Source organism: Bombus pyrosoma, linkage group LG9, assembly GCF_014825855.1.
Source record: "Bombus pyrosoma isolate SC7728 linkage group LG9, ASM1482585v1, whole genome shotgun sequence".
Lineage (NCBI taxonomy): Eukaryota > Metazoa > Arthropoda > Insecta > Hymenoptera > Apidae > Bombus > Bombus pyrosoma.
In genome coordinates, this window is record NC_057778.1 from 5107539 (window position 1) to 5135283 (window position 27745).

The 27745-nt window shown below is 35.9% G+C and overlaps 1 protein-coding gene and 1 long non-coding RNA gene across 17 annotated transcripts in view; one reads left to right on the forward strand and one right to left on the reverse strand.

The window, feature by feature from the left end:
- The window catches only part of LOC122571239 (tropomodulin), a 140255-nt gene that overhangs the window by 81842 nt on the left and 30668 nt on the right, over positions 1-27745 (reverse strand). For 11 of the 16 annotated variants that reach the window (XR_006317998.1, XR_006317995.1, XR_006317996.1 and 8 more), the window contains exon 1: positions 23117-23272. The exons of 2 other annotated variants lie outside the window; for them this stretch is intronic. Coding sequence is in view for 8 of the 14 variants with exons in the window: in XM_043734781.1 (XP_043590716.1) it covers positions 23117-23227 (111 nt within the window). In the remaining 6 variants the exon portion in view is untranslated. Of the gene's footprint in view, positions 1-103; positions 247-23116; positions 23925-27745 lie in introns of those variants that run through there. 3 more of the 16 variants (XM_043734785.1, XM_043734784.1, XM_043734789.1) reach the window with 3 other exon arrangements.
- On the forward strand, positions 20603-21455 carry LOC122571244. The gene is made up of 3 exons (XR_006318003.1): positions 20603-20915; positions 20993-21249; positions 21343-21455. It is a non-coding gene; the product is annotated as an uncharacterized LOC122571244 (long non-coding RNA).

Here is a 27745-nt window from a genome sequence, read left to right on the forward strand (position 1 = left end):
TAATAAATGAATTGCAATTCTACGTATATCGAATCAAGCGTATTTAAAGACCATCGACATTTAAACTCGTTCAAATGACCACAAACAGCGATATCCAGCTCACCCGAGAATCAAAGGACAATTTATTACTCCACTTTTGCAGCGAACCAAAGCACTGTGCCAACTGTCAAACAGTAAAACTAATACCGATTCACGAGGAGTAATCGAATGATCGGCGTCACACGGATCTGCTTGTCATTTAGCTCGTCGACGTTATTAGATTCGTCGGCCAATGTATTCTCAGGGTCTATTAATTTTGTCCACAAGGAGAGAAAAAGAGTGGGAGAGCGAGAATTGTCCACGTACATACATATACATAGAATATCGCATATCGAATGCATCTGAGGTGCGTTCTGTTATGAGCGAGATGGATTCGACAACGAAATACGGAGCAAGGCTTTTTGCATACGATACGCATGTGCGTTCAATGCTAAGCAGAATGGAATGTGAAAATACTGCGACAGCAACGTGCCATTAACCCAAAAATTTGATCTTTGTCCATGGACGTGGGACAAACGACGTGCACGTCGCGTAGAAGGTGCAGCTCTCTCGTGAAGTTGCTTTAATCCTCATCTAAAAGAAACGTTGGTTCACAATCGGTTTGGATTAGGTTAGGTATTTGATTTTAGAGTATTTAATTTTATTTGTATTTTAGTTAAGGTATATCTTATTCGATAGAATTTATTTTTATTCCGTATAATAATATTGGGTAGAAAGTAGAATTATACTGTAAAATCCAAGCAAAACCATTATCGCATATGACGCGATATTTCTCTCTTTATTAAATAAAGTGAATATAGAATTACTTTTTCATGGATTACTTTTTTTATTTCGAATAGAAATTTTATCACATTTTCACTTGCCTTCGCGTATTAGAATCAATTTACCGTGAACATTATCGTTATTCAAAATTCAAAATATTTAAAATAATTGTCAAAAATTCCAAATAAGGATAACAGAAATAAACGGCGAACGAATTAAGATAATGACCATGAGTAAGTAACGGATAATAAATGAAATAATTTAGTTAAATGTGGAATTTTTTAAAGGTTCGATTTTGAAGTTCTAATTTAATTCAACTTTGAAATACTCGAATTATACAAATCGTTGAAATTCGGCTGACACACGGAACCACGTTCTAACGATTCAAGTTTTATGAGTATATAACACTAGTTAATAATATTCCGTTTAACAGTTAATAGGATGAAATATCGCGAAACACACAGGCCGCGGTGGAATAATGAACGGAATTGAACGGGGAAACGGATCGCGGAATTCCATTCGTGCGGTATCAGCTGGCCGAAGCGCGCGGATTCCACGGATTTTTAACTTCTGCAACTTCAGTTAGATATTTACACGAGCGATTCTTTGGTATCTCAATTCCTCCGTACAATTATATTTCCACGGCCCAACGAAAACTCGATCGATATTTCCAGACTGTCCGGAATACTTAGCGATCCTCTTTAACGAAAATAAAGATAAAACAACAAACAGTAAATTATTCCTTCGTTATTACATTACGTAACATTAATTTTCTTCGTTAGAAATTAATTAATATTAAACAGATGCATTTTATACTTTATATTTTTTACTGCTACTATATATGCTATATAAAAAGTATTTGTACCGTATATTTATTATTCTTATTCTCTAATAAAGCTCCGTATCATCGTGTTCTACATTTCATTTTCATAGTAACAAATGCTTATAACTGTATCATAGCACTACTAAATTATACCAGGTTTAATATATCTTGACCAAATTAATTAGCACGTAAGTGCTACAATAAATGCAATGGTGTGCAAATACTTTTTATAGTCATCGTATTTAATTCCATTTAATTTTTAATAATATAGAATTATAATCCTAAACTCGCTCTCTCGCGAAATCGTCACTTATCGCGTTTCTCTGCCGTGATCTTCATTTATCAACGACCTCATCGACCAAATTTCTCATCATCCCAAGCGTATTTTCGGTTTGACAGTAAGAAGAGATACCGCAACTACTGATATTATATCTACCGCAACTTCCGAAAGGGAAGACGAGATGCAAGGCAAAGAAAAATGACCCGGCCTTGCTAGCCCACGGCCGAAACTCGACAAAGAGTCACACGAAACCTCGTGTATTCTCGCGTGGCTGCTTACAAAGCGCGTGAGAGTGACGCGCGTCAAATTTTATTTTGCCTCAGTTCGTCCGTCGAATTCATTGCGGCGAATAAAACGATACCTGGAATCAGTTCGCCGAGAGCCGCGATAATAGAAGTAAGCTTCCGGTCGTGAGTAAGCTATCGGTGAAAAGAATAACCGCCATTGTCCGTGCACTCATCGAAATCTTTTATTCTCTTCGAATCGACAGAATATCGTGAAACGACCAGAATCTCGATGAGATGTGACTCAGGCTATGGTGTGTCGATTGAATTATATATAGAATCTGACAGTATTGAAATCGACGACTATAATAGTATTATCAAACAGCGTTTGATAAATCCTACAAAGATTTATGAATGCTTAGTAATTTCGTATTATGTTTATTTTGGTGTATTGTTTTAGCGGGGGACTAATTGTAGGCGTTCAAAGTTTGGAATAAAATATATAGAATTATTCAAATATTCAGTCGGTCTTTTGTTGCGTAAAAGTTTAAAGAAATGATAATTATATTTTTATTATAAAATTTCAGGAGTTGTGTGTATTCTTTTTCTATACCGTTGCTTGCCTCATTTCAGGTTGTAAAAATATCAAATATTTGCAGCCGAACAAAGTATGTCTAACGAATAAACAAGATGTGTCAATAACTGACTTTTGTCCCAAACTTTATCGGACATAGAATTATAGAGGAGGTGGAGAAATATACTGGGTGTGTAGAAGCATTCTTATTCGAGTAACAAAAGATTCTTTATATAAAATTATTGAAAAACTAAATATCGAGTATTAACTCTGTAAATGTTTAATTAGCATCTGTCAATAATATACCTTTATTCAATTTGATAAATTAACACATAACTGAACTACAACATTTGAATTTTCTAACTAATAATCACTTTATGTAATTCCATTTTTAATTTAGGCCAATGAAAGTGTTCTTCATAAATTTGATCGTCACAAATAAATGAATTTTATTCCCACTATTGATCGTCCCTTCAAAATATTTATCATCGTCATTGATATTTTCAGCGTGGAATTGAATTAAAAAAAGAAGATAAATGGTAAAGAAAAATAAGATATTCTTTCCTTGAAATATAGTATTTACGTTGAAGAACCATTAGTAGGTTGTATAAATGTCAAAAAGAGATAAATCCACGTGTGATGTATACTAGAAATGGGAAATTTATGCAAATGTTTAAGCAGCTGAATGTCAATGATACAAAGCTAACCCACTGCTCTACATAACGTTGTACCCGTTTGCTTTCGTTATTTATGTCCATTACACGAAACGCATAAACGTAGAGATTCACATTCATCACGATCGATCGACCAACTGATTGAAATATGCTCGTATTATGTAGAACTTTGGCCATTGAGATCTAATCAAAATTCAATCTCTGGTATACTTATTACATAGCAGATAACACGTTTCCAATTGACGTTATTACTAATTCATAGTACCACTAACATTTCCCTTTTTTGCAAGATTTATTATTATTTCTTCATTAAAAAAAAAAAAGAAATAAATGTTTGGCTAGAAGATATTCCAAACATTTTTGTCAAAATGTTATTAAATTTTATAATTTTATTGCAAAATCGTAGTTCACACCAACATTTATATTTACAGAAATTTAAAATAAAGCTACATTTTAATTGGGATGATTTCTAATAGATTCAATATTATTGAATATAGAAACAAATGAGCTAAGCTTTCTTAATTCATCTGCGATATCTATAAATATAATACTATATACCAAAATAATATCAGAGAATAAAATAACAGAGAACATTCGAAATTCTAGGAATTTTTAGATACTTCACGAAACCCTCCAATAAATTCACTAATATCGATCCACCTTCTTTCAAGACTCGTTCTTCAAGCCTTCAATTTTAAAGTGCATAAAACGCACAGCAATAAATAAACATCTGGAAGAATGCAGTTGCAAATCCGTCTTCGAACCCATTCGGATAACCACATCACATGTAAGTAAAGTTAACCGTAAATCTGTCGATTCGCGAAAACAGTAGAGGATTCTGTTTAGTCTCATTTACGTCCTTTCAACAGATTCGAGCTGTTCGATCGACGATAAAAACTCACGTGGAAAATGGCCAATTTCATTTTATGGTTTTGTTCTACCGTTCTACGAAGTTACAGGCTGTCGAAATTAAGTAAAAAATAACTTTAAACAATCGCCAGGCAGCAATCGACCGACTTTGATACTCGAGCCATTTCCGTGATGGATTTGTCGGTGCAGCGGCTTCGCTCTGTGATTTGCCGGCGCTAAATTTAAATCAGATCGACACCCAGGATTATTTACGTGCCAGTTCAACCTAGATCGACGACAAAACTCTTGCACCCATTGCATTCGATTCGTTCTCTTTGCCGATTTCACCTATTCTAGTTACATTTGAAAGTACAGAGTTTCGTAAAAATATAGGACAGAAAACAGTACACTATCGCCAAAAGTTTCCAATCATCGCGTATTTTATCAAGCCTAAGGGATTTTAGGAAAAATTCAGCTAAAAATTCTGTGTGCTTAAAAAATTTTTTTAGTCAAAAATCGATCGAGCTAAAGAAAATTACTGTTGATTTTTGTAATGTCTATTGATTTAAAATTAACAGTGCAAAGTGAATTATGTTAGAAGGTATTGAATAACGATACTAGTTCTTAAATCGTGATGTGTGTTTATTTCCTCTGATACAATATTGAGATTTTATAATATTATGAAATATTTGAAATGAAAATATTATTTCGCAGGAGAAGAGACTATTTGTATTTATGAACAGAGAAAAATGTATATTATACATATGATAATCCAATGTCGGCGTAATGTTTATGATCATTGAATCGATAATATTTGACAGTAGAGTACATGGAATAAAAATTTCGATCGCTATACTTTTGATAACTAAATATCACGTTCATTGTTTATAAATTATATCGGAAGAAGAGATTTAAACTTCTTCTTCTCGAATATCTATAATACTCGCTAAAGATGTGTCGTAAATCTGATTCTTTTTGACCGCTGCAATGGAACAAGACATTTATGATGGGGCGTGATAAATATGAAGGAAAGAAGAACGTTTTAAAGGCGAAACTATAAAGCTTGAAGAGTGTACGAAATCCAAAACAAGACGAAGATCGTCCAGCCTTTGATGTTATCTTTGTCGTTATCCTTTGCACGTGATCTTTCAATGTCCATACACGTTTCTTAAAATCTACACCACAGTCACACGCAAGAAAGATCTATTTTTAAACGAGTAGATGCTATAAAAATCTAAAATATCTCAAACTGCTCGCAGAACTAGCTATACCGTGTCTAAAATGTGAAACTGCTTACTTAGAAAAATTCGAAACTATAAAAAATCCATAAAAGGCTACAGAATGTTGATAACAGAGAATTATTTCAAATGAAGTTGGTATTACCAATCATCAATGTACTTGTACATACTCTTCATCAACTATTACAATAATTTCTCACTTAAATACTATTTTTTCCTGTTTCCCTCTTTTTTTTTATTTCTCCATCGATATCCTACAATATTATTCCTAATTGTCATAAAAACGCTATCAAATATATAATATCCCTGTAATATGTAACATTATAACAACTAATAACATCATTGATTCGTTCAACTCTCAACTCTCACCGCATCTTCCTTCAGTTCCGTATCTTAACATGTCCCTCGATGTTAATTTGACACAGTGGTAAAAAAATCGATGTAATGGAGAGATAAATAAGAAATTTTGAAAATTATTTTATTCTTCACGAAGAATAAAAAAAAATGTCAGAAGGTTCGAGAGAAATTGTTCTATAAATGACCGAACAAGATTATAATCTTTCACCGGAAAAGTTTGCCAAGCTGACACGACAAACTGGTGAGGGTTAATCAGTCGATAGAAAGACCAAAGAACGAACGATAGGCAGGAAGATTTCGCGATAGAGGTTCCGCCAGTTCTTTTTTTACCCACGAAACGTGTGACATTCGTACGAGTAGGGAAGTACGGGGTATTCTCATCGTCCAAGGTCGTCCAGAATCTGAAAATACGCTCGTGAATCGATCGGACGCGTCGAAATAGCGGCCACTGTTCGTCGTATGTATTTTTATAAACGGCAGTTGGGGGTGGCGTGGGGAAGAAATGCTCTTAGAACGGCTCTTCTCGCAGGGTAAAGATCAAAGACCCGAATCTTCCACGAGAATTTCTTTCTGTCACGCCGAGGAGGCTGTACACGTTGCTTTACAAGCAAACACCAGCTGCTGCCTCTACCTTCTCTAACGAGTGTCACTGTGAATTAGTTCGTACGTCGTTCGAGGGTAAAGTTTGGTATTTGTTTTGGCACCGAAGGAAGAACGACGAACTAAGGGGAAGATTCTACTCTGGGGAACAAAGAGAATCTACATTTTCTTCTTATCGGTTGTCAGTTTTCTCGTCGTTTCGTTTCAAATTTCAATCCGACGTTTCTCAAGAATATCCTCAGGACATTATTATCAACGGAAGCTGTAACAACCAAAACACCGATATTTCAACTACTTCAGAAAGCAAGCTCTCTCCTAAGTGCAAAGTGAAATCTCCGCATCGAAATAAAAAATCTGAACGACGATGCTCCACTTCCCTGTTTCCCTAATCACTCGACAGAATCTCCTGCTGCTGTTCGAGCGCTAAGAACCTGGTACGAACTAAAGCATCCCTCGTGCGAGGAACTTTCATTGACGGAAGCTGATATTTCGACCCAAATTCGACGCCCAGCTCGCGAAAATCCCGCGGATCAGCGAGTTGCTCGGCGAGCCAATAATAATATTGACGCTGGCGGGCGATGAAAAAATAAAGCGAGCCAGCTGCTGGTGGATTGTTGAACGTACGGGGCCACGTTTTCGAGCGTGTTCGCTTTAAAAATACGAGCGCTGTTATCCGGAAATCTGGAGAGAGAGAGAGAGAGAGGGAGAGAGTTACGATTTTTACCCAAGCAACTTTCGTTGATCCGCGCTTGGAGAACGATTCCAGGGGTTCAGAGTGTTTTACCTTGGCGGAGATTCCTCTTCGTCTCTTAACTCTTCCATTTTCTTCCCCGATGAGAATCGTCCGAGAAGATTAAAGGCATACGCCGGGCGCGAGCAGACTCCGCGATTTTGAAACGCGATTCCATGGTTATAATTCTTTTATTTGATGCTACCCAGGATGCAGTGGGCTCCTTCTACCTTCGACCCGTCTCGTGTTTCCACTCGACGAACCAGAGGAATACTGTTGCACAGTTTATTTGCTCGGATGTTTCGTGCTCTTGTTCTTCGACCCTGCTCAGCCTTGATGCACTCCTTGAATATTGAAATTGACGTTTTGCGAGCTGATGCGATGACTTCGTTTGCGCGGCTGTGGTTATTGAGCTATGCAAACTTTTAACAAACTCTGTTCCCTTGTTTCAAATATTTCTTTTCTGTTTTCTTCTTTTGCGCGTTCGGTTATTTATTTAGCTATGGCGTTCCGGATAATGGAAGTAGATCTTTATGTTGTACCCACTTTCGCTTAAAATTTTCTAAAAGTTTAGAGCAAAAGAAACAATGACTTTTCTTAAGCGAATAATTATTTTATTTATAATTACGATATGTATCTTTAGTTTTCAAACAAATGTACGGTAAGTTTTACTCGTCGGAAAGGCACAAAGAGTGCGCCAAATTTTTGTGCGGGGGTGTGTGCTATCGGATTTTACATGTAACATATATTATCTTGGAGTTGTTTCAAAAGAGGAAACGATCCTTATCGCTAAGTTTCCATGGGATAATTCACGTGCAATCGTCTTTGACGATATTTGGAAGCAAAAGAGGAATATTTACAATGTTATATATCAGAGTTTTGAAACTTCTAAAATTGTTTTGGTTTACGAGGATATCGTTAACGGGTCTCTTGGAACTTTAACAAAACGTTTGACAACGCGTTAATAATTCTTATTTAAGTTCCGTGAAGTTTAGGGAACAATACTTGCCAAAGGCGAGATTTGAATGACGAGATTTATAGTCGTAGCAGAGTGGAAGTTCGTACATCGTACGATAAATTTCATATTCTAAGTGGAATTCGCATTTTCTTTATATCCAATTTCGAAGGCTAGTTTCGTGTAAATTATTTCGAATCAGCTAGCATCATGCATGACTGCACGCTGGCGCTGAACATATCTGCAATCCTAAACAGACCTATTGCATTCGTTGGAACCCGTTATGTATTTATGCAAATGGATCGCATCGACGATAAAAGTTTGTAAATTTTATAAAGTTCCATAGAAACTTTATTTTTGCAAAAATTGTTCATAAAAGTAAAAGGAATTTAAAACTGTAATTCGTCGAATTTGTCCTAGTATAGCGCAACATTAATATTTTACTTTCTATCGAAGCGAGACGATTAATCGAACTGTTGATAAAAAGTTAGTTCGCTTCTGAAGCTTATCGTTAGAGCCTACGCTTATTCAACGATAAATTTGTAGTTTGGCACAGCGTTCTGTAATGAATCGGCATAGATTCATCAAAGTCATCTGTTTCTTCCATTCGAAATGCATCTCTGCTATATAAATCTTTTAAATTAGCCGATACAATAGAAGAATATTGAAATTGAAACATTTCGCCTGAATAAAATTTTTACGTTCGAGACTTCAAAATATTCGAACATAAAAGTTCTCCAAAACAAGGTTCACCTGTCCAAAAATTACGCCATATATTCTTGTCTTTCGTTGAAAATCCCGTTTAAATTTCTTCTGAGATGCGGAACGTGTTAAATGGGATTTTAATCGCGTCGACTGGAAGAAAAGCGAAACGCTCGCAATGTCGAGCGCCAAAGAATATGTGCCAGGTATCGTTACATGCCAACGGGCCGAAACTTTGTACCGATGTCGAATTAACGAGTTTCTAGCAATCTATCTCTACCAACGATTTGTCATGGTAAAAGGACCCGCTTTTTTCCTGGCTCTTGCTCGATACTGTTCGAGCGAACAGCGAAACTTGCTCCTGCGTTTCGCGGCGAAAAAATCACGCAACCATACTTACATATGTAAGCTCGGTTGCGTAATACACGTCGCTTCTTTCTCTTCATTTCTCTCGCGTTATTTCTGCCCGAATTCTGTGCCAGATGTCGTGTACTTTGACGCGGAAAATCGCGCACGTGCTGTTCTCGCTGTTTTTTCGACGAGGAACCGAGAGGCAGATTCGTTTGACGGGTACTCGAATAGACGTTGAGATTTTGCGTGATGATTTTTGCGAGATTCTATTTTAGATTCTACTAAGACGCAGGATTTGGTATGGCGTTGCGCGAATCGTAGACTTGGACGAAACCGTACGATGACTTTTAAACGCGTTGCGATCATCGAATTTGTATATTTCAATCTCGTTGCTGTCTCAACGATGGAGAAGATCTTTTACATTTTGGAAAAATGCTTAATATAAAATTGAAAGGGAAGATCGAAAGAAGAACTACATATGAAATTATTGAAATATTCGCAGTTCAAATTCTAAGGAGAAGCATGTACAATTGGCGTGTGTACAGTTGCTCAGAAAATTGCCGAAGTCTAATCTGTGATATAAACAGTCTAAAGCAGACAAATAAACGGTGCAGCAATAATTCTCGCGTTTAAAAGCGAACCGTAACAGCATAGAAGATTACGTATTTCAGGTAACGGCAAATAAAAGAATTATAACCGCAATATCGTTTTCTCAATCGTAAACTTTATTTTTACGGAATTGCTACTCTCCCTCTCGTAAGATTTATAACGCGAATGAAAATTAATTCTCTGCCTGTGTGTTTAAGGGCTTATCTTATTATTATTTTTGTTCCTTTTTTTTCGATAAAATACGAAATTCGACTATTGGGAAAATGTCTAAATAATTTTGTCAGAATCTTCCAAATAATTTTAGAACAATTCTGTTCGGTACAAAGGACGAATTCTGAATATCTGTAGATTTCTTTTGTAAAAAATACTATGATATCTAAACGTAAATATGTTTGCATCAGTTTTGAAGCATCGTATATAGCACCACTTATTAAGTTAAATAACTTCTGGCCGCATGAAATTTGAACGATGGATGAACATTTTTCACGTTGAATAATTTCGTTTTATATACAACAGTCTGGAAGAAACGATTCGCATCTTTTGAAGAGGCTTTCGTCTTAAAATATTGTACGCAGCTGACGGAGCTTACAGTCGCAAGGCTGATCGCAATGAACATTTAAGTTCCAAGCACGTGCATCTCGCTGAAAGTTTGTAGGCCATCGCCAAAATACCTCAGAACCGGTGACAAATGAGAAGCAACATCCGTCGTTGTCAATGCAGAAAATTTGCTAACAAGTGCGCGTCACCGCTGGAAAAATCGGTGCATACTATACGGAGACTTCCATCTTTCATCATCAAACAAAAGCTTCCGATTTATCTTTTTCTTTCAAACATAACGATGTTTACTTGTCAGCTGCAATGTATTACATCGTAGTACGTAGTGAATTATATTTTATGACACTTTTGCAAATATGATTTCGTTTATCTTTATTGTAAGCTACAATTTATTACAAGCTATATCGTAAGCTGAAACGGAAAAATTTGAAAATAGATTTTCCAATATAGTGCATGAATGTAACTTTTAGCTTTGGGCATTGCCTTGGTTCTTCGGAATATGTAAATAACAAATAAACGAAGAATGAATGAACAATAAGAATAAATGAAGTTTCTCATATCTTTGTATGTTGCGTTTGGTTGACGGCAGATATTATTTCAAAGTTCAGAATATTTAAATAACAACGATAAGAATTAAACGAGGTACCTTGTGTCTTTTACGATGGCCTTTATTGAAATATTAATTTACATTATAATTAAGTAGATACTTAAACGGTAGAGTGGAAAAGAGCCAAGTTGTATACGTTTTAGTAGCTCAAGCATTATATTTCACTAAACCGTTTACGACCATTGCCCAACTATCTCTTTACTGGAAATGTAATAACACAAAAGCACGGACACTATTTTGTTTCTGGGGCGTTTCTAGAATTATTCATGCTTCTTAGAAGTTCAACTGCTTCAATGTATAGAAAATATCGCAGTAAAATTTTAATTTCTAATTTCTCCTTTGCTGAGAGCTTTGCTCGATGCTTCCAACTAAACTAGATAAATCCAACAATATGAAAAATATTCATGCACTGGTGCAAAATATTCTTCAATTTATGGAAAGTATTCTTGCCATTGCAATGCATCGATCATGAAACGAACGGATATTTTCATATTTATATTTGAAATAAACTTTACAGGCGAATATTACATTAGATAATATTATTTTTATACTTATATAAGTATATAGGAAATTGTATCGAATTATTTATACTATTCATGAAATATCTAAAATACTTCATCATTTTACACGTATACCGTAAAATAGCATTAGCTGCATAACCCAATTGCGTTTTACTTCCTTCATTTGCATTTTAAATAACGCGTTATAAATCATGAATTATGCACGGTAGTCTCTTGCTATGCTAAAAGAACATTGTGGCTAATAATATAAACTACTGCTAGCACTTACATAAATGCAAGACCGGAACATGTGTGTAGTCTCCATATCAATCGACATGCTATTTCTTATCCAAAATTTTACGAAAACTCGACGAAAATGGCGATGTTTGGCGAATTGCCCATTCACATTGCGCCCAAAGACTACGCCTCTTAAACTTTACGTTTAAAGGTTGCGTTAAATCGCAATTTATTGTTTATTAACGACTTACTGCTCAAAATATGAACCAATTAAGGACAGAAACATTTTATTAATACGACAACTTACATTATTGCATAACATAAAATATTTCATTAATAATATTTTCAAAAGCAATTTAAGTTACCAAACTCTGTTTTTCAGTTACTGTGACAACGAGAAGGGATTCCAAGGATTTGCAAAATATTGTTTTCCTCATCATTGCTTCATTCGCATCTCTGCAAACTTTCTTCAATATTTCAGAAATATTGTTTATTCGTAACACCGTGTCATTCGCTTGTTATGGAACCCCGTAGATATATAAACAGTTTCTAAAAGGCTCATATTTTTGGTTTCAACACACCTCCTTCCCAAGTATCTACGTAAATATATTAAAATACTCTGCTGCAACCATCGACTAGCGTCGAAATGAAAAAATCAACAGAGACAGTTTCGTCATATTTTTCCCGCGTGATCCTCATAATAATCTTCTAAATCTTACATTCTAAATTTTCTCTCGTTTTATTACACAGCCTAAGAATTAATAGTAATTCTAAATGCAGCCACAACTTCTATAAACCGTTCCAGTCCCACGACGCTACTTCAAAGCCTGTTCTTCATTAACGGTCGCACGAAATAGCCCAAACTATTCACTGGTAGCTCGTAATAGCAGCGGAACGTTGGCCACCGCAAATAATATCCGCGCACAGATTCGGTAGGCCGCGAGATTCCATCGCGGAAGGTGAATGTTAGCTCGCGTTGGCCGCCATTTATCTCATTCAGCCACGCATGCCTGCCAGTCTCCATTACGTAGAGGGGTTCTATCGTCTTTGGTGGAACGATTCACGTCTTCATTTTTCACACAATTCGATTGCGAAGGCAACGAACACGAGACGACGAAGAAAATGCGAATTCCACGACTATAAATCCTTTCGGCTAAACGAGTTCCTTTCCATTGGCCTGTTCGAAAGCTCGTAGCGAAATGGAAGAATTTGAAATCCTAACCCCAACCTAACCCCAACCTAACCTAACCCCAACCTAACCTCAACCTATCCATGTAGAAGCTGTTAATTTTACTAAATAATCTAAGCACTACCTCTTTTGTGCTAACTTTTTGCTATTTACAGAGTGTTTCAGAAAACTTAGCGCAAGCTTCGGTAGCTCCATTCAAAAGAGGCGAAAAATCCTAATGAACGTGGATGCAAGTATCGATTAGCTTTCGAGGTATAAGACGCGCAGCTAACGAAAACATCAAATGGTGGATAAATAATTTTTCGTCCTTCTCGAGCAATTTTTCCAAGGTTTCAAATTACTTTGTTTCTTATGAGTAACACAAATCTTCGCAAGACTAAAATATATGTATATTTGGCACATGAGACAGACAAAGTCGAAGATCCATTTTTGCCTATGTTCTTCACAGATATAAATATAGGGCTTAACGTCGTCTTATCGAAAAGAACGACAAATACAACAACAAACAAGGCTCTTATCTTTCTCTTGGACTTAACTAAAGGACAAGTCCAGTAGAAACCACGAAATCTTGAAAATCGATAATTTCATCATAAGCATCGTTTGTTGGGCTACGGTGACATTTCCAGATTTCTAAGAACGCGTTTTATCTGCGTCTCGAAGACCTGCCCGCGTGTCTCGTCCGCGTGTTCGTTTATCATCTTCACGGACGATTCATCGTTTCTGCTCGACGATACATCATAAAGCGGCTTAATTATCATCGTGACTATGGATCTCGTGGAACGCTCTTTTCCGACCGTCGTTTAAATGGCACAGAGCCGGAGCCGCTTTTATGGCCACGAAAGACTTGCCAGATGCACAAGTTCGGGACATCCAGGCCTTGTCCTACCGCTTTCCCCGGGATTCACCAAGATAACATCAGATGCGATGTACTGTGACTGTGATTGATGGCTGGCTTGTGTCTCGCGATGCAACTGGGATGAGCATTTCTTTGTGAGTTACGCTGCTAGTGTAGTTAGGTTCCGCAGCCACGTAATTAGCGTGCCAACCGTGTGCTCGAGCTTGTGACATGAAAGCACGCGCGACGTCGTTTCTTCTGGTACGATAAAGCACCTCAAAGGGATTCTTCGATCTCTTTATCCTTTAATCCGTGTTATTGTGCGTTTGTTTTGGTCTATCGAGGAAGACTGACTCTTCAGCCGAACATGTAAAGCTGTTGTTCTTGGGCAAGTGGATCAAATTTACTCTCAAAATTCGGAAAATTCGATTGGATGGTTGGTTTCGTATTGCGACGTCGAGAGATGAAATTCTTGGATCGTCGCGAGACGAACGAAAGCGAAAACGGTTTTCATTAATCAAGAACGAAAGTTTGAGGTCTTGCAGACGATCGAATACGTTCTGATTGTACAGACGAGGATGTTCAATTTGATGAATCTATGGATCATCAATTCCAAAGAGATGTCTAGGTTTGCTAAGAAATTTCAGAAGGAAATATTTCTACAAAGACTGTCGTACTTCTATAAAAAGTTACAAATTGATCATCCTGATAGTGAATAATGTGTAACCTCATTACGATGCAACTTTAGAATCAATGATTTCAAGTTACCATCGATTAGTTCTAAATATATCGTAAATATAGGTAACTTGAAACCTGTTTGAATATTTAGCTGCGGAATATCGTTTTCTTTTCATGGTTTAGTGGTAGTGAGATCAAATATCAGCGCAACGACCTGTGGTGCAAGGTTATTCGAGGCCATTCAAGGTATCCGTCATGCTCTAAAAGTTGCCGCTGCGTCTGACCACAAGTGGAATCGTTCTACTGTCGCGGCCTGAATTTATGATCGCGAGGTAACGATCCAGAAATTTTGTTATTTTTCAAATTCATAATTGAGCACAGTTAAGCAATAGCTACTTTTAGACATAGGAAAAACGAATTCTCGTTGAATTATGTTATCTGGAATCCATTTCGACATCCTGATTTACCTACAATCAAATACGTGAAACTATACGAGGCAGTTTCAGCAGCAAGTTCTTAAGTTACTTTTGGGATAATCATTGTATATTAAATTTTCAGATATATATTTCGACAAAAAATTGAAATACGACATTATAGAAAATTAATTGGAATTTCCAAATGCAAAATCCCTGAGAATGGCATAGTAGTAAAATGTCGAATGATACTATCTCGTTGTTTTCTCATCAATTTTAATATATTCCTGCTGCGTTTAATGCAAATTAGTTTTATTATCTATGTAGCACATACGTCTAAATTTTATGCAAAGAAGAAATTTTTTACGAAAAATTCTTAATATTTTAATTAATAATCAGTTGTAATATTATTTCAATAATCGTATAAATTTCTGACATATCTCGAAATACGTCTATTCGATACTTAAAATCAAGTTTCCATTCATGATCCTTAAGAGAAAATTCATATTACGTCATTCTTGTCTCTTAATGATAAGATTGGATTCACAGTATTACATTACCCATTGTTTCCTACCTCCGTATTTACTTTTAGATCATTAAGAGGAAAATTCATATTACATCACTCTCGATGGTAGTATTTTACTCAGTATATCGTATTATCCATTGTTTCCTTTCTTCTATTTACTTCCTAGTTTCATCGTTCGTTCTAAATATGAACAATATATTCCAGTAAACAGAAAGTTTGATTCTAAGCTTTTCTAAGCTTAAAAAGAAATATTCTCCAATTCTATAAATACTTTTAACACCCGAATAACTCTCGTTCGTTGATAGGCCTAGTAAAATATTTCGCATATAAAGATATATTTTATAAGCTTAATGAAAATATCCTATAAACATAACGTGTCGTTCCAATCTAAGATAAGAAACAATATTACAAAAAACGAATAATAAGTATAAACGATATTCATTGTTTAATCAGTTAGATGACAACCTGTTCTACATGCTAAAACTGTGTTGCATCCTTTCAATAATATAATTTGTTAATCAATAATATAAATAAATAGTATATGATTAATTATATATAATTATATATTTATCTGAATAAAAGTTAACATTACAATTTCGTCACAAACATCGCACTATTGGTTTAGTCTCTCAGTATCAAGTTACTAATTGTTTCTGAGTAGCAAACAGTGCAACAAAATTTACATTCATTCCCACTAAACAGATCATTCATTTCAACTCCATAACAATCTTTCTCATAATCAACATTCAAGGAAACATTCTTCGTTCTTACAGAGGATTAAGAAAGAGCCGAAAGATCTCGCGATTTGCTGGAATTGCGGAAGGTAATGGAGGGTCCCGATTCACTGTTTACGATCTCGAAACGAACACGCGCAAACGTAACGGATAATTCATTAAACGGCCTCTGCTATTTCCATCGGCGGAGCTTTCGTGAGAGCAGGCAGATCGCGTCGACGTTGCTCCTATTTAAAATAAGCAACTTTACGGTGCATTCGCGGCTCTCGTACGCCGCAGGCCTTCACTCTTGTGTCACTCTTCTATTTCCAGAGGCCTCAGCTACGCGTCTTTCGCCGTCGCGATGCGTCCACTTGAAATAATCGTTTACGTCTGACAGCGTTACCCTCCCGCAATAAGCTAACTCATTCCCTTTCTGAAAGTGATCATCCCTACAAACGGAAACTGTCATCGGTGCAAGAAATTCCTTCCCTTGCTTCGAGTTCATTTCTCCAGGAATGTTGCCATCGTGCAGCCTTCATTATATTTTATTGATATTTGCCTGACGCTATGTAAAGCGTAATTTAATTTCGCGCTTATTACCAATGAACAGATTGAATTTTTATGCAAATTCATATCTTCGAGAAGATGATTAAAAAGATAGAGCGCCGGTAAAGAGATGTTTTTATCTGACAAGTATTACAGAGAGCATTGTAATTTGCATATTTTATATATTTCTTCGTGTTATGCGCGTTTCGCGCAATTTATCACTGTCAAATGTTCTACAGATGCATAAAAACTCGCGGACTATTAATGAATTGCGTATTATCGGTTATTTTCTAGGACTATTTTATCATTTTGCCAATCTTTGAATTTCTGTTTTAGAAAATTGGTAAGATTTTTGAATTTCAAATATTTGATTACTATATAACTCTGTGATTAGGAAGTCAAGGTACGGCATTAGGGAATCAGCCGATGATCTTTGCCCACTTTCGTATATTTAAGAAGTATTCTAATAAAAGAATTCTATTTATATTCGTTTCTATTTATCTTTTTCTAACCCAATCCACCCCTTGACTTATGAGTCATCTTACACGTGTATGTGCATACAGTAGGGTTCATAACGTTTCCTACTGTAACACTTGAATGAACGAAAAACATCGATATACTATACGAAACATGTGTTCATCATTCCTCGAGTTTGTGAACCAAAATTAAACTTCGTCACGAGTGTGACTCGTCACACGTGAATCACAATCTACGCCAAGAATGTGGTATCCTATCATAAAACAAAGCTAAGAAATGTCTCATATAATTCATTATTACATTATGTACAACACACGTGCATACATCTTATACTATAAACAACGTTAACAGAATATTTATAAAAAATTGTTATTACATATAACAGTTCCAAATTTCCTCGCGAGCATAACAACGAATAATTAAAAAAATCCTTCGTGATTCAACAATCCAATAACGTTATGGGCTAATTCATATAATTTTACAGTAATATTTAAGTACATTTCTTTAAGTAAAAACGATAGAGGGATCATTAGTTATTCGATCATCGTGGGAAATGTCGAATTTGCCGATTATTTATTTGATAGAGAAAAATGCAAATACGAAATGCAATGAATTTAGTATAGTACAGAAATATGTATACCGTGTGCAATAAAAAATATATCAATGTCAAGATTTCTTCCAAAAATTGTACGTTGCGTCATATGATTAAGGATAAGGCTAGAATGGCACTTTGCCGTGAATACAACGTGCAACTTTAATTTTGCGCAAGAAATTGCGATTTAAACTGAATAATTCTGTATAACATAGCAATCTGCGCTTGATCTCTGGCGATCCGCTTAGAATTCTATAATTTATTGCATTGTAACATAAGCGATAACATAGCCACAATAATAGATAGAAAGAGAATGCAGAATATTTTGAATTTTATGAAGACAACGAAATAACCAGTAATGAATACTGATGCAGATCAAAATGTTCTAAAATGATACGACACAGATAAACCATAACAAAGTAATTGAAAATCGAATACAAAGAATAAAAGGAATCAGTTTTGCGTACTAAATGTAACAAATTTTAAATGTCAGGATGTTAGAATATAACAACGTCTGTTCTAAATGACAACAGGTAAGCTATAAAAGTGAAATTGGAAAATTTCGAGCGATGGTTGTAACTAATCTAAAATAACAGGGCAGACACGTGTAACTGTTTAGGGCAAACAGAAAAGGATTACTCATCTCATCGATGCAAGCATAGTAAACGTCCGTAACTCACAGAAAATCATTCAAGAAAAACACCGAATGTATACAGAAGCTGAAACCTAAAAATAGAAAGGACGTGTAACATCGACACACTTCTTATCGATTCTACAATATTTTCCACCATGTTGTGAAATTAATAAGTTTCATTCGAAACATGTGTATCAAACGCGGGCAATTTCCACAATTTCCACCGCTGAATGTGCTTTGGTTCGTTTAGGAAGTTTTCGATGTCTCCTAAAACGAGAACGTTCATCGAAACACGTGTTTTGAGAACATTAGAACAGAGAGAACGAAGTGAAAGATATAAAAAGCGTGTAATAGAGCATATGTATATCGTTGTGAATCATCAAGGTTGGTCGACTAAGAACGTTGCTCTAGCAGTTATTTTCCAAAAGTATTATTCATCAGACGTTTTCTCTCTTTCTTTTTCAAAACTTAAATTTGTAAAAACGGGAGATTTATTTGTCCAGCGACTAAAAATGAAAAATAAGGTCGCGTATATCTTTCTTTAAACATAGTTGAACGTAGTCGGTAGATGCTACAGTAGAAGATTGTCGATTTGTTAAGTTTGAGTGAAACAGTATTTCGCGGTATTACAAACTAAATTGTTATTAAAAAGCATTCATATGTTTCTTACGTTTTATACATAATTCATTTATGTATATTATTTTATTACCCGTATATCTTCGTCTGGAAAGTAAAACCTCGTCTGAAAATTGAACTCGTCCTGCTCGTAAATTTTCGACGATCGAATTATCGTTTAGAAACTAAAATTGTTCACAGTTATGTACTAATACAAACGTACTGTCATAGAAGGCGCGAAAACCGAATTTTTGAAAAATTTTGCAGCATTTTGCTAGATTTCCTTCAAGAAATTATCATCCGCGATATTGTATAATATTAACAACAAATATTTTCAAACAACGCTAATATAAATTAAGACCTGTCCTCCGATGACTAACATTTTCACGTCGACGACTGTGACATTCTAAAAATCATATGCCCGCATGCCTAACCAACAATGGCATCGTTCCACTGCTCCGAATTCCGATCTATCATTATCATTAAATTACTGTGCACACCATCCAACAACATTAATAATATTTATTTATGATGTCGCTTAAAATTGACCTCGAAATTGGCAACGATAATGCAAACATGCTTGGAAGACGCATAGAAAGCATATGATGTACGTACACTGTCGAACAATGTTTTAAATGTATCATAAATAGTAATTCTTGCAAAATCCTTGACAAACTTTCTATTATTGCACATGATTCCTTATTTACACATTTATTTTTGACGTAATTATGTCACTGTTTTATGCGCATTATGCAAAATACAAAATAAACTCCTCTATGTGAAATTTCTATTTAGGCTGCCGATTTCTCTTTCATACAAAATATACAACAAAAGATATAATTTATTGTTGCGCACGACTCTTAATCAAAAAATACATTAAAAAATTGAATTAAGACATTCTATACAGCATTGTAATGAAATGAAAATTTATATTAATTCCGAGGTGTTTGAATTTTTTATACATCAACCAGATGCATTAGGAAAAGATTTTCATTTATTTTCTGTAATTACAAAACAAGATATGGATCGATCACTCTAATTAATCGCACATTAAATTTGTTGATACCTACTCTTACGAACAACGTCGATTTCTTTTCTAATTTCATTGCTTTCTTCAAATATAAACTACGCGTGACGAAATCTTGAAATAATGTGATTGAATCTACCAATAGACGTATGAACATCGTTTAATAAACAGATCATCACGCGAGGAAGATCCAAACCCAATCATCGTGCGAATAATAACATTTCATATTAGATTTTGCCTGTTCACCGTGTATTAAGTAATAGTAATTTTCCTACAGCAAATATTTGCAGCTTGTTTCAGTTCAAATTAGAATTGAGAAAATATAAAATTATATAAACAAACATATATCTATCTCAGCTGCTACCCTTCGTGTTTAACATGTTTATAAAATGCTATCCAAGCTCCTATTCCTGTGGGATATATATGTTCTCGAATATACAATGATGTGTAAAAGTGTCTGATCAGATAAATATTTCGCTTCGCATATGTATATTCCAAAATTGATATCTGAAAGAATTTCTAGAATGACAACTAAAATAAACTGACAGATTGGAAAAATAGTTCTATAATTATGTGTTTCTTTGATATTAAAATTAATAATACTAACGTTAAAATTCTTACTAATATTACAAGACACGTTGGTACAAAAATTCTTTATCGTATAAAGTGAACATTTACCTGGCTGATAAATTTTGCATACCACTGTTGCATATTACGAGCAACGGATACTCGCAAGAAAATTTGTTTCTCGAAATATTCCGAGATTTCACACGAAATTCGTTAGAATTTTTTATATCTTTCAGTCTTCGTGGAAATGGACTATAAGCGGCGGAAAATATATAAAAAAGCAGACGGTCAGCAGAGACGAGATTACTCATCGTGTTCACGATTTTCACGGGTGTTTATCACGATTTTAGTCGGGGAAGCAGATCGGCCTTGGGTCCTGGCAACGCTCCTATGTACGCAGGAGCTTCGCAGAGAACACTGCTTCCAAAAGCTCGGTTAAGTTACGCAAATAATTGTGCGGATCGTTCGGTCACGGTTGTATTGTTATAATTATAACGACTTGATTTTCTAGACGTATATATAGCGATGCTGAAACTACAAACAAATGAATAGAGCAGAGGAAATGTATAAATCCATCGCTTCGATGAAATACTTTTTGATGCAGAATGAGATATTGTTAATTAAAACTCCTCGGAACGGCGCAAATAAATTTGGTTTTTTCATAAACGAACGCACGATCGAATAGAGGGAACGATATTAAACACACACTTGTACAAGACGCTCCATATTTTATACTTTCTACCGTTTTTTCGGTAGAATTTAAAAATGGTTTATTTCTTGATTGTTTAAACTTAAAACGTGATATTGAATATAATAACTATATTTAATAATGTTCTTAGTACATCGAGGTTGTTTCTACAGATTGACTTGGAACGAAATGCACGCATGATTTATGCCTACTTCAAGTATTGCAGAAAATGAAATATTATAATAAAATCGCAAGAAATTGTAAAAAAATGAATATAGTAGTAAAAAAAGGTAAGCTTGATATAATTATACGAAAGCTTCAAATGGAAGGAAACAAGAAACTTGGAATTATCGTAACTAAGAGAATGGAAAAATAACATCTTTTACCTGAAAATAGCAACTTTTTCTTCAAGAATAAAAAGAAATAACAACAATATAGATTCCACCATAGTGTACATTATTAAAAAACACCTATAAAATATAACTGATGCTTAATTTTTATTCTACATTGATTCACAGAAAATCCTTTGACAGTCCAACTTTCCCTCAGGTTCGTACAATGTACGTGTTTTAATATTTCAAGAGTACCTCGATCAATAGAAAAAATATTAATTGGAAAAAAATTAATCTTAGCTACATCCTCATAGGAAGATTCTTAAGGCAAATTTCTTTCATACCACCCACTCCTCTAAAAATTTCTCTCGATCGTCTGGTTTTCACGTAAACGCAATGTTATGCTTGGACTACTGGTCAGACATTCATCCGTCAACAACGACAATCGCGTATTTTACGAGAAGATGAAGCGTGCACCACTCGAGACTCGATGTTTCTTCCTCGTGGAAAATGTTCGAGGTCGAGACAGAAACCGGAAGCTAATCTGTGCTTACTCGTATCGTGACCAACAGGCAGAAGCAAACGCTATTTTCATGCTACGTTTTAGGCAATCCGACTGCAGTATGTTTCGAGTTTAACTTGTTGGATCATATCAGGAGGCAGAATTATGTAACGTTAAACGCTGTCCGCTCGTACAATTTTCCGACAAAACTGTCAGAACGAGATGATGTGTCGTACGAAAATCGTGCAATGTTACTTGAAATTTTCCGAGAATCAGATTAGCTGTGTTTGATCACGGATGCTTCTAATTTTAGGCTGCACTCACGCGGCATAACATCGATTTGGATTTTGTGCATGCCTTGCAGGTTCCGAGGATATCGCTTATAGCCAATCCACACGCGATAATTTAATCCTCCACAGGAAAACATATATTTCCATACTTCGCGGGCAATCTGGGTTTGTTTTATCAAACTCCAAAAAGAAAAAAAGAACTCCTTATAAAGAATTATATACTAGCTTCTACACGAAATTCTTTCATTAAATTCACTAAATTTATTATTTCTCCAAGTTTCCAAGCTTACAGTATTTTAGTTAATCATTTCAGACTTCATTGTAAAATTTATGTGATTGTAGCATATCGTAGAATCTAATAACTGGCGTTAGAAGTACCGTTTTTTGTAACGAAGAAGCTTCTAAACTTACAATTTTATTCGCGCATAATTAATGTTTATCCTAACGATATTTAAAGTAGGCTTCCTATCTCCAAAACAATCGTCTCCAGAAACCATCGCAAGACCTAGTTTCAGCTGTTGCGAAACTGCAGAAAACTGCGCTCACAATTTCTACCTACATAACAGCCTACATCGTCTAGTTAACCAGAAACACGCATGCAACGGTAAACAGCTGGCTTACCAGCATCCAAACTTACTCTGCGTTTTAAATAAATTCACAGCTAACCCACTCTACGATCCAAAACTATCCTCTATCGAATATGAACCGTGCATCAATGGAAAATAGAATTAACGCATAATTTTATCGTGCAATCTTTATCGCTAGCTATAATTCTTATCACTCTCCTCTTTGTCATCATTATTTTGACCCAAAATAATCTTACCTCTCGCCTGGTGGTGGTAGTTGTGGTAGTTTTACGAGTGCTTGACCTGGTCATGGAGCTGATGGTATCATGGGGTGAGTCCCAGTCCTGGAAGACTTGCGTGGTTGCCATGGCGACTGTTTGCGATCCTCTTCGCGTTTCACAACTTAAACTACACTGAGATCGCGTTGGTTAACGATCGTGCGGAGAAGAAAGATTGTAACCCTCTCACTGAATCACGATACGCACTCGAACGATCTTGCTTCTCGAACGAATATCTCTCAGCGGTTGACTCTCTCGTAGATATCGATAGCGTGATCGAGGAACACCTCTAGAATATCTGAGATTTCTGTAGCCTCTGTTCCAAGTACTCTAACTTGATATCTAACTTTCTTCAAACCTAATTTCTATTTTTATTTTCAGCCACTTTCACGTTCATCTTTTTATCCAAGGACTCGTTATATTTATTAGAAATATTTTATTCGGTTATTAAACTCTACATCTAACATAGAACTCTACTTTTATAGTAATTTAATTTTATCACATAGAAGAAATATTTATACGAGTGTAAGTGAAAATAATAGAAAATATTAGAAACAGAAAGGAAATTCTAATATCGAGATATCAGGAGCGTAAAGGACGAAGACGAGAAGGTTCCTCGATCAGCAGGATCGACGATCGATCGGTACTCGGGGCACGGATCGATACCTACGTGGACGCCCCATCGGACGAGCCTGATTGCTGCGAAGGCGCGACGAAGTTGTTCACGAAAGTAGCTTCTTCGTGCAGGATGAATGCGCGATTCGAGGTGGATCACGCGCGACTGAGCTTCAGAAGCACGCCTCCGCTTTACCGCGAGAGAGTCAACCGCACCGCGCCCCATCCTCAGTCTAATTCCAGAAATACGGAGAAACACGTATAATTAGGACGACGATGGCCACCACGACGTCTCGTGACGACGGTACACGACGAAGAGCTACGCGACTACCCCTCAGACGCTGCTACACTCGAGGATGGATTCGAGGATGGAACGTACAATGTCAAGGGATTATCGAACGAAACTCATTGTCGAGATTCTGTTCGATCGATTCTGTGATTTGATAAAGAGCGTATTGTGCTTTTGGATGCATATTTATGCGTATAAGTTTGACATATTGTAAATATTTGCTCGTAAACGACAAATTTCCGTACCTCCTTTCTTTAAATTCCAAACTCCACCTTAAAACTGTGAAATAAATATCTCTAATAAATCGAGGTGCGAAATAATCAGGTCCGATTTTCGTCGATAATTTCATTTTCGCTCGACCTGTCGCAAAAAATTCCTACCGTACAATTCTATCCCCTTTGAAAATTACTAAAAAAGAGCCATCCATACCACGCAAATTACACAAACGCACGACGCTTCGAAAGCACAGCGGCCATCAGCCGCGGCCTCTCTATCGTTTCAAACGTGACCAATTACTGCATTTTTCTTTTACTTACAATCAACCCCTGGCGCGCAAATCAATTTCCACGCTCGTATACAATCCGTATAGGCGGTACTGTCCCGCGATGAATTTCGATCGGAATTTATCACTGAAAACGGCCGATGGTTCTCATCGAGCGCGACACGTCGAGTTTTCAACGCCGGTCGAGTTTAAGGGAGACAAAGGGCGTTGATTGCGAGCTTCGCTCGCGGACAAAGGCTCGCACCGTCCGGGGCTGAAAAACGAAACAAACAGAGAAGCAAGGTGGGACGGTGACGCACATCGAAACGCGTAAAGAATAATGGAGAACGCGGATCTCTATTTCGGCCACGCGGATCCGGCCGAATAAATCAAATATCGACGTTACGCGTTCGTAAATCGGATTCCTGTGTGGAACTGGCTCGTTGACAGCAGCGGCAACGTGAATGAACTCATAAGACATCGACGTCGTTTACGATCGCAACGCGCCGTCACCGAATTTATGGCCATTATATGCGTTCGTTCTCTGAAAGGCAGCCTTTTGTCGGCGAGGAACCGACTGAAATTGTTGGACGAGCGCCTTCACAAGGAATATAGTGTAGTTTATTGAAATCGTTTTCCTTTTCTATCTTTTTTTTTTTTTTTTTTGTGATACGTAAACGAAGAATAAAGGGAGAAACAATTTTTGTTTGTCCTTTTTTAATTGATTGCTTATGGGCGTATCAACGACTTGAATGGATTGAAAGCATCGGCTGAATTCTATAGTTTTTGGAGAAGACTAGTTTGTTTAAATGTTTCGTACGATCGTTTGAATGACGAAAATGGTATCGTTCGTTGAAATCTGAATTCTCAGTGATTGGTAAAATTTCTCTTTTAATCGACTATTTATAACGACCTCAGCCGTTATAATGGTCTTCTCTTTTTTGAGCGACTCAGTTGGCATTATTGACTCAATTTTACAATTCTTGAGCAAGAGAATTCTTGGTTTGATATAAAGTTGTAACTTTTTATTTGAATTTTTCGAGTTATGATTTACATGTTGCAGTAGGGTGGTTCGCAGCAATTTACGCTACTATAGCAAATACCTTGGAAGTAGCTTGCTTGCGAATCTCTTATTTAATCTGTTTCAAACGTGCCTAATACATTAATTTATGCACTATTTTTATTGTTCTTTATTTCGATCCTTCCTTTAAGAAAAAATTCGCTTACCGCAACGATAAATATTCATAACTTGGCATCATAATAATTATAGATCAACGGAACGGATATAAAAATAAAAATACAAGTACTACCGATTTGTATATGAACGTCTTAAATAAGCAGGTACAACATTCTTCCATCCGCAACGAAATATTACGATTTCCGCACAAAAATATTATCACTTAACCTCAGTTATTTTTGGTCGCATCTAAAAAAAGCGTATTATAATAAAAATCTCACTAGAATTGTCGTCACGTAAAGAAAAAATAAAACAGAGATTTGATGGAAATAGATGCGATGATATTTCGTGTTTTAATATCATGTAATCGTACGTATGAAAATGTTATAATTGCATTACTAAATGTTAACGGTGTTTTAATTCAAATACGTTCCACCATAATTAGTAGTAACGGTGATAAAATGGTTAATTATTAAAACGTAGTTTCGTCCATGTAGTATTACTTGCATATTCATGAAACAGTTTTCTTCTAATTGAATTTTTTATTCCCTGCCGTAATTCACTGGCTACGTTATTATTACTTTCTGAGCGAATTTCTAGCTATATCGTTTATCGATCACCACTAGTAACCCGTTTGCGCATCAGAAACTCTTAAAGTATTAGATTATTTTCCTGCTCAAAAACGTAGAAAAATAATGGGAAAGAATATATCTCGTTTTGTTCAGCGTGTAAGAAATCAAAATGTAATCACGATAGGAAACTTCGCATCACGAGTCAAACTCGTTTAACTCTCCGCACAAATGTCACTTATTTCGTCTTCCAATCTTATAGCGAATTATCTTCGCAATAGATAAGAGACCGAGTTGATTGTAGATATATCCCATTCTGACTTTATGAAAAAGAAAAATATAGAAGATGAACAATATTTGTAACCTTTCGTAGATAAACTGGATCCTTTGTGTCTGACCTTTGTCTTTTATCGCGCTAGGTTTGCAAAATGTCAACTTGTCGATATCTCTAATACATTATACGACCGTTATTCGAGTCAGTTACTTGCAACTTTTTCCAATAAAAGTAAGAATCCGGAGAATAGAGATTCAAGCATGAAATTTCGCTTATTGTTAGAATCTATTTGAATTCGTGAGTGCGTATGGAAATTAACTCATTTCTATTTTACAGCGTGTACTCTCGAGCTTTGATTGGGAAACCGATTGAAATTATTCTGATTATCAAGTCAAAAAGGTATGAACGTAAGTGATAGGAAAGTGGAACGTAGAAATTGTTGAAATCAAATTCAAGAAATAGATAGGAAGACAGATAAATAATGACGAAAAACTTCGCGGCATCGACTCGTGAAATTTTCTTTCTGTTTATTAGATATATCTTATTTCTTCTACGACTCTATGATGCCAACAACGTACGTCAATTTTCCTCGTTCCTTTTTGTCTGGACTTTGCCGCGGAAAATTCTGTTTCGTGTCTCATCTATTTTCTGACTCGACACGTCTCTGACCTCTCTCGCTTCGCTGAATCCTCCCTTCGTACGTTTCCATTTTCTTACTTTTCAAGCTTTCTTTCTGCGTTAGTCGAGTTACCCTCTCTTCGGGTTTAATGGCTGAGATTTTTATTTTCACCTTCTCAGCGGCTTATACCGTCTCTCTTTTGAACCACGCATACAACGACACGCCTTTATCCATCTGCTCGGTGGTTTTGTAAATTCGCGTCTTTTATCGTCTTAAACTGCAGATTTCTGTCTTTTGTACTTTATAACGGCGAATCTTATCTCGGTTTCATTTCAAACGAATAACACGCGTTTGGATTTAACTGTATTTTAGATTTCTTCGCGATTTCTTGCAAACGAAGACGCGTCCACGTAATATTTTGAAGTTTCAATAAAAAGAAGAAACGTAAGTATACTATATAGACAAAAATAAATGTTCGAAAGTTATTTCGAACTTTATGAACGTCACGTGCGAATAAATCTCCGATCTCTCGCCGCACACACCCTTTTTCTTCTTTTCTAAAGATTTCTAGTTTAAAAAAATTC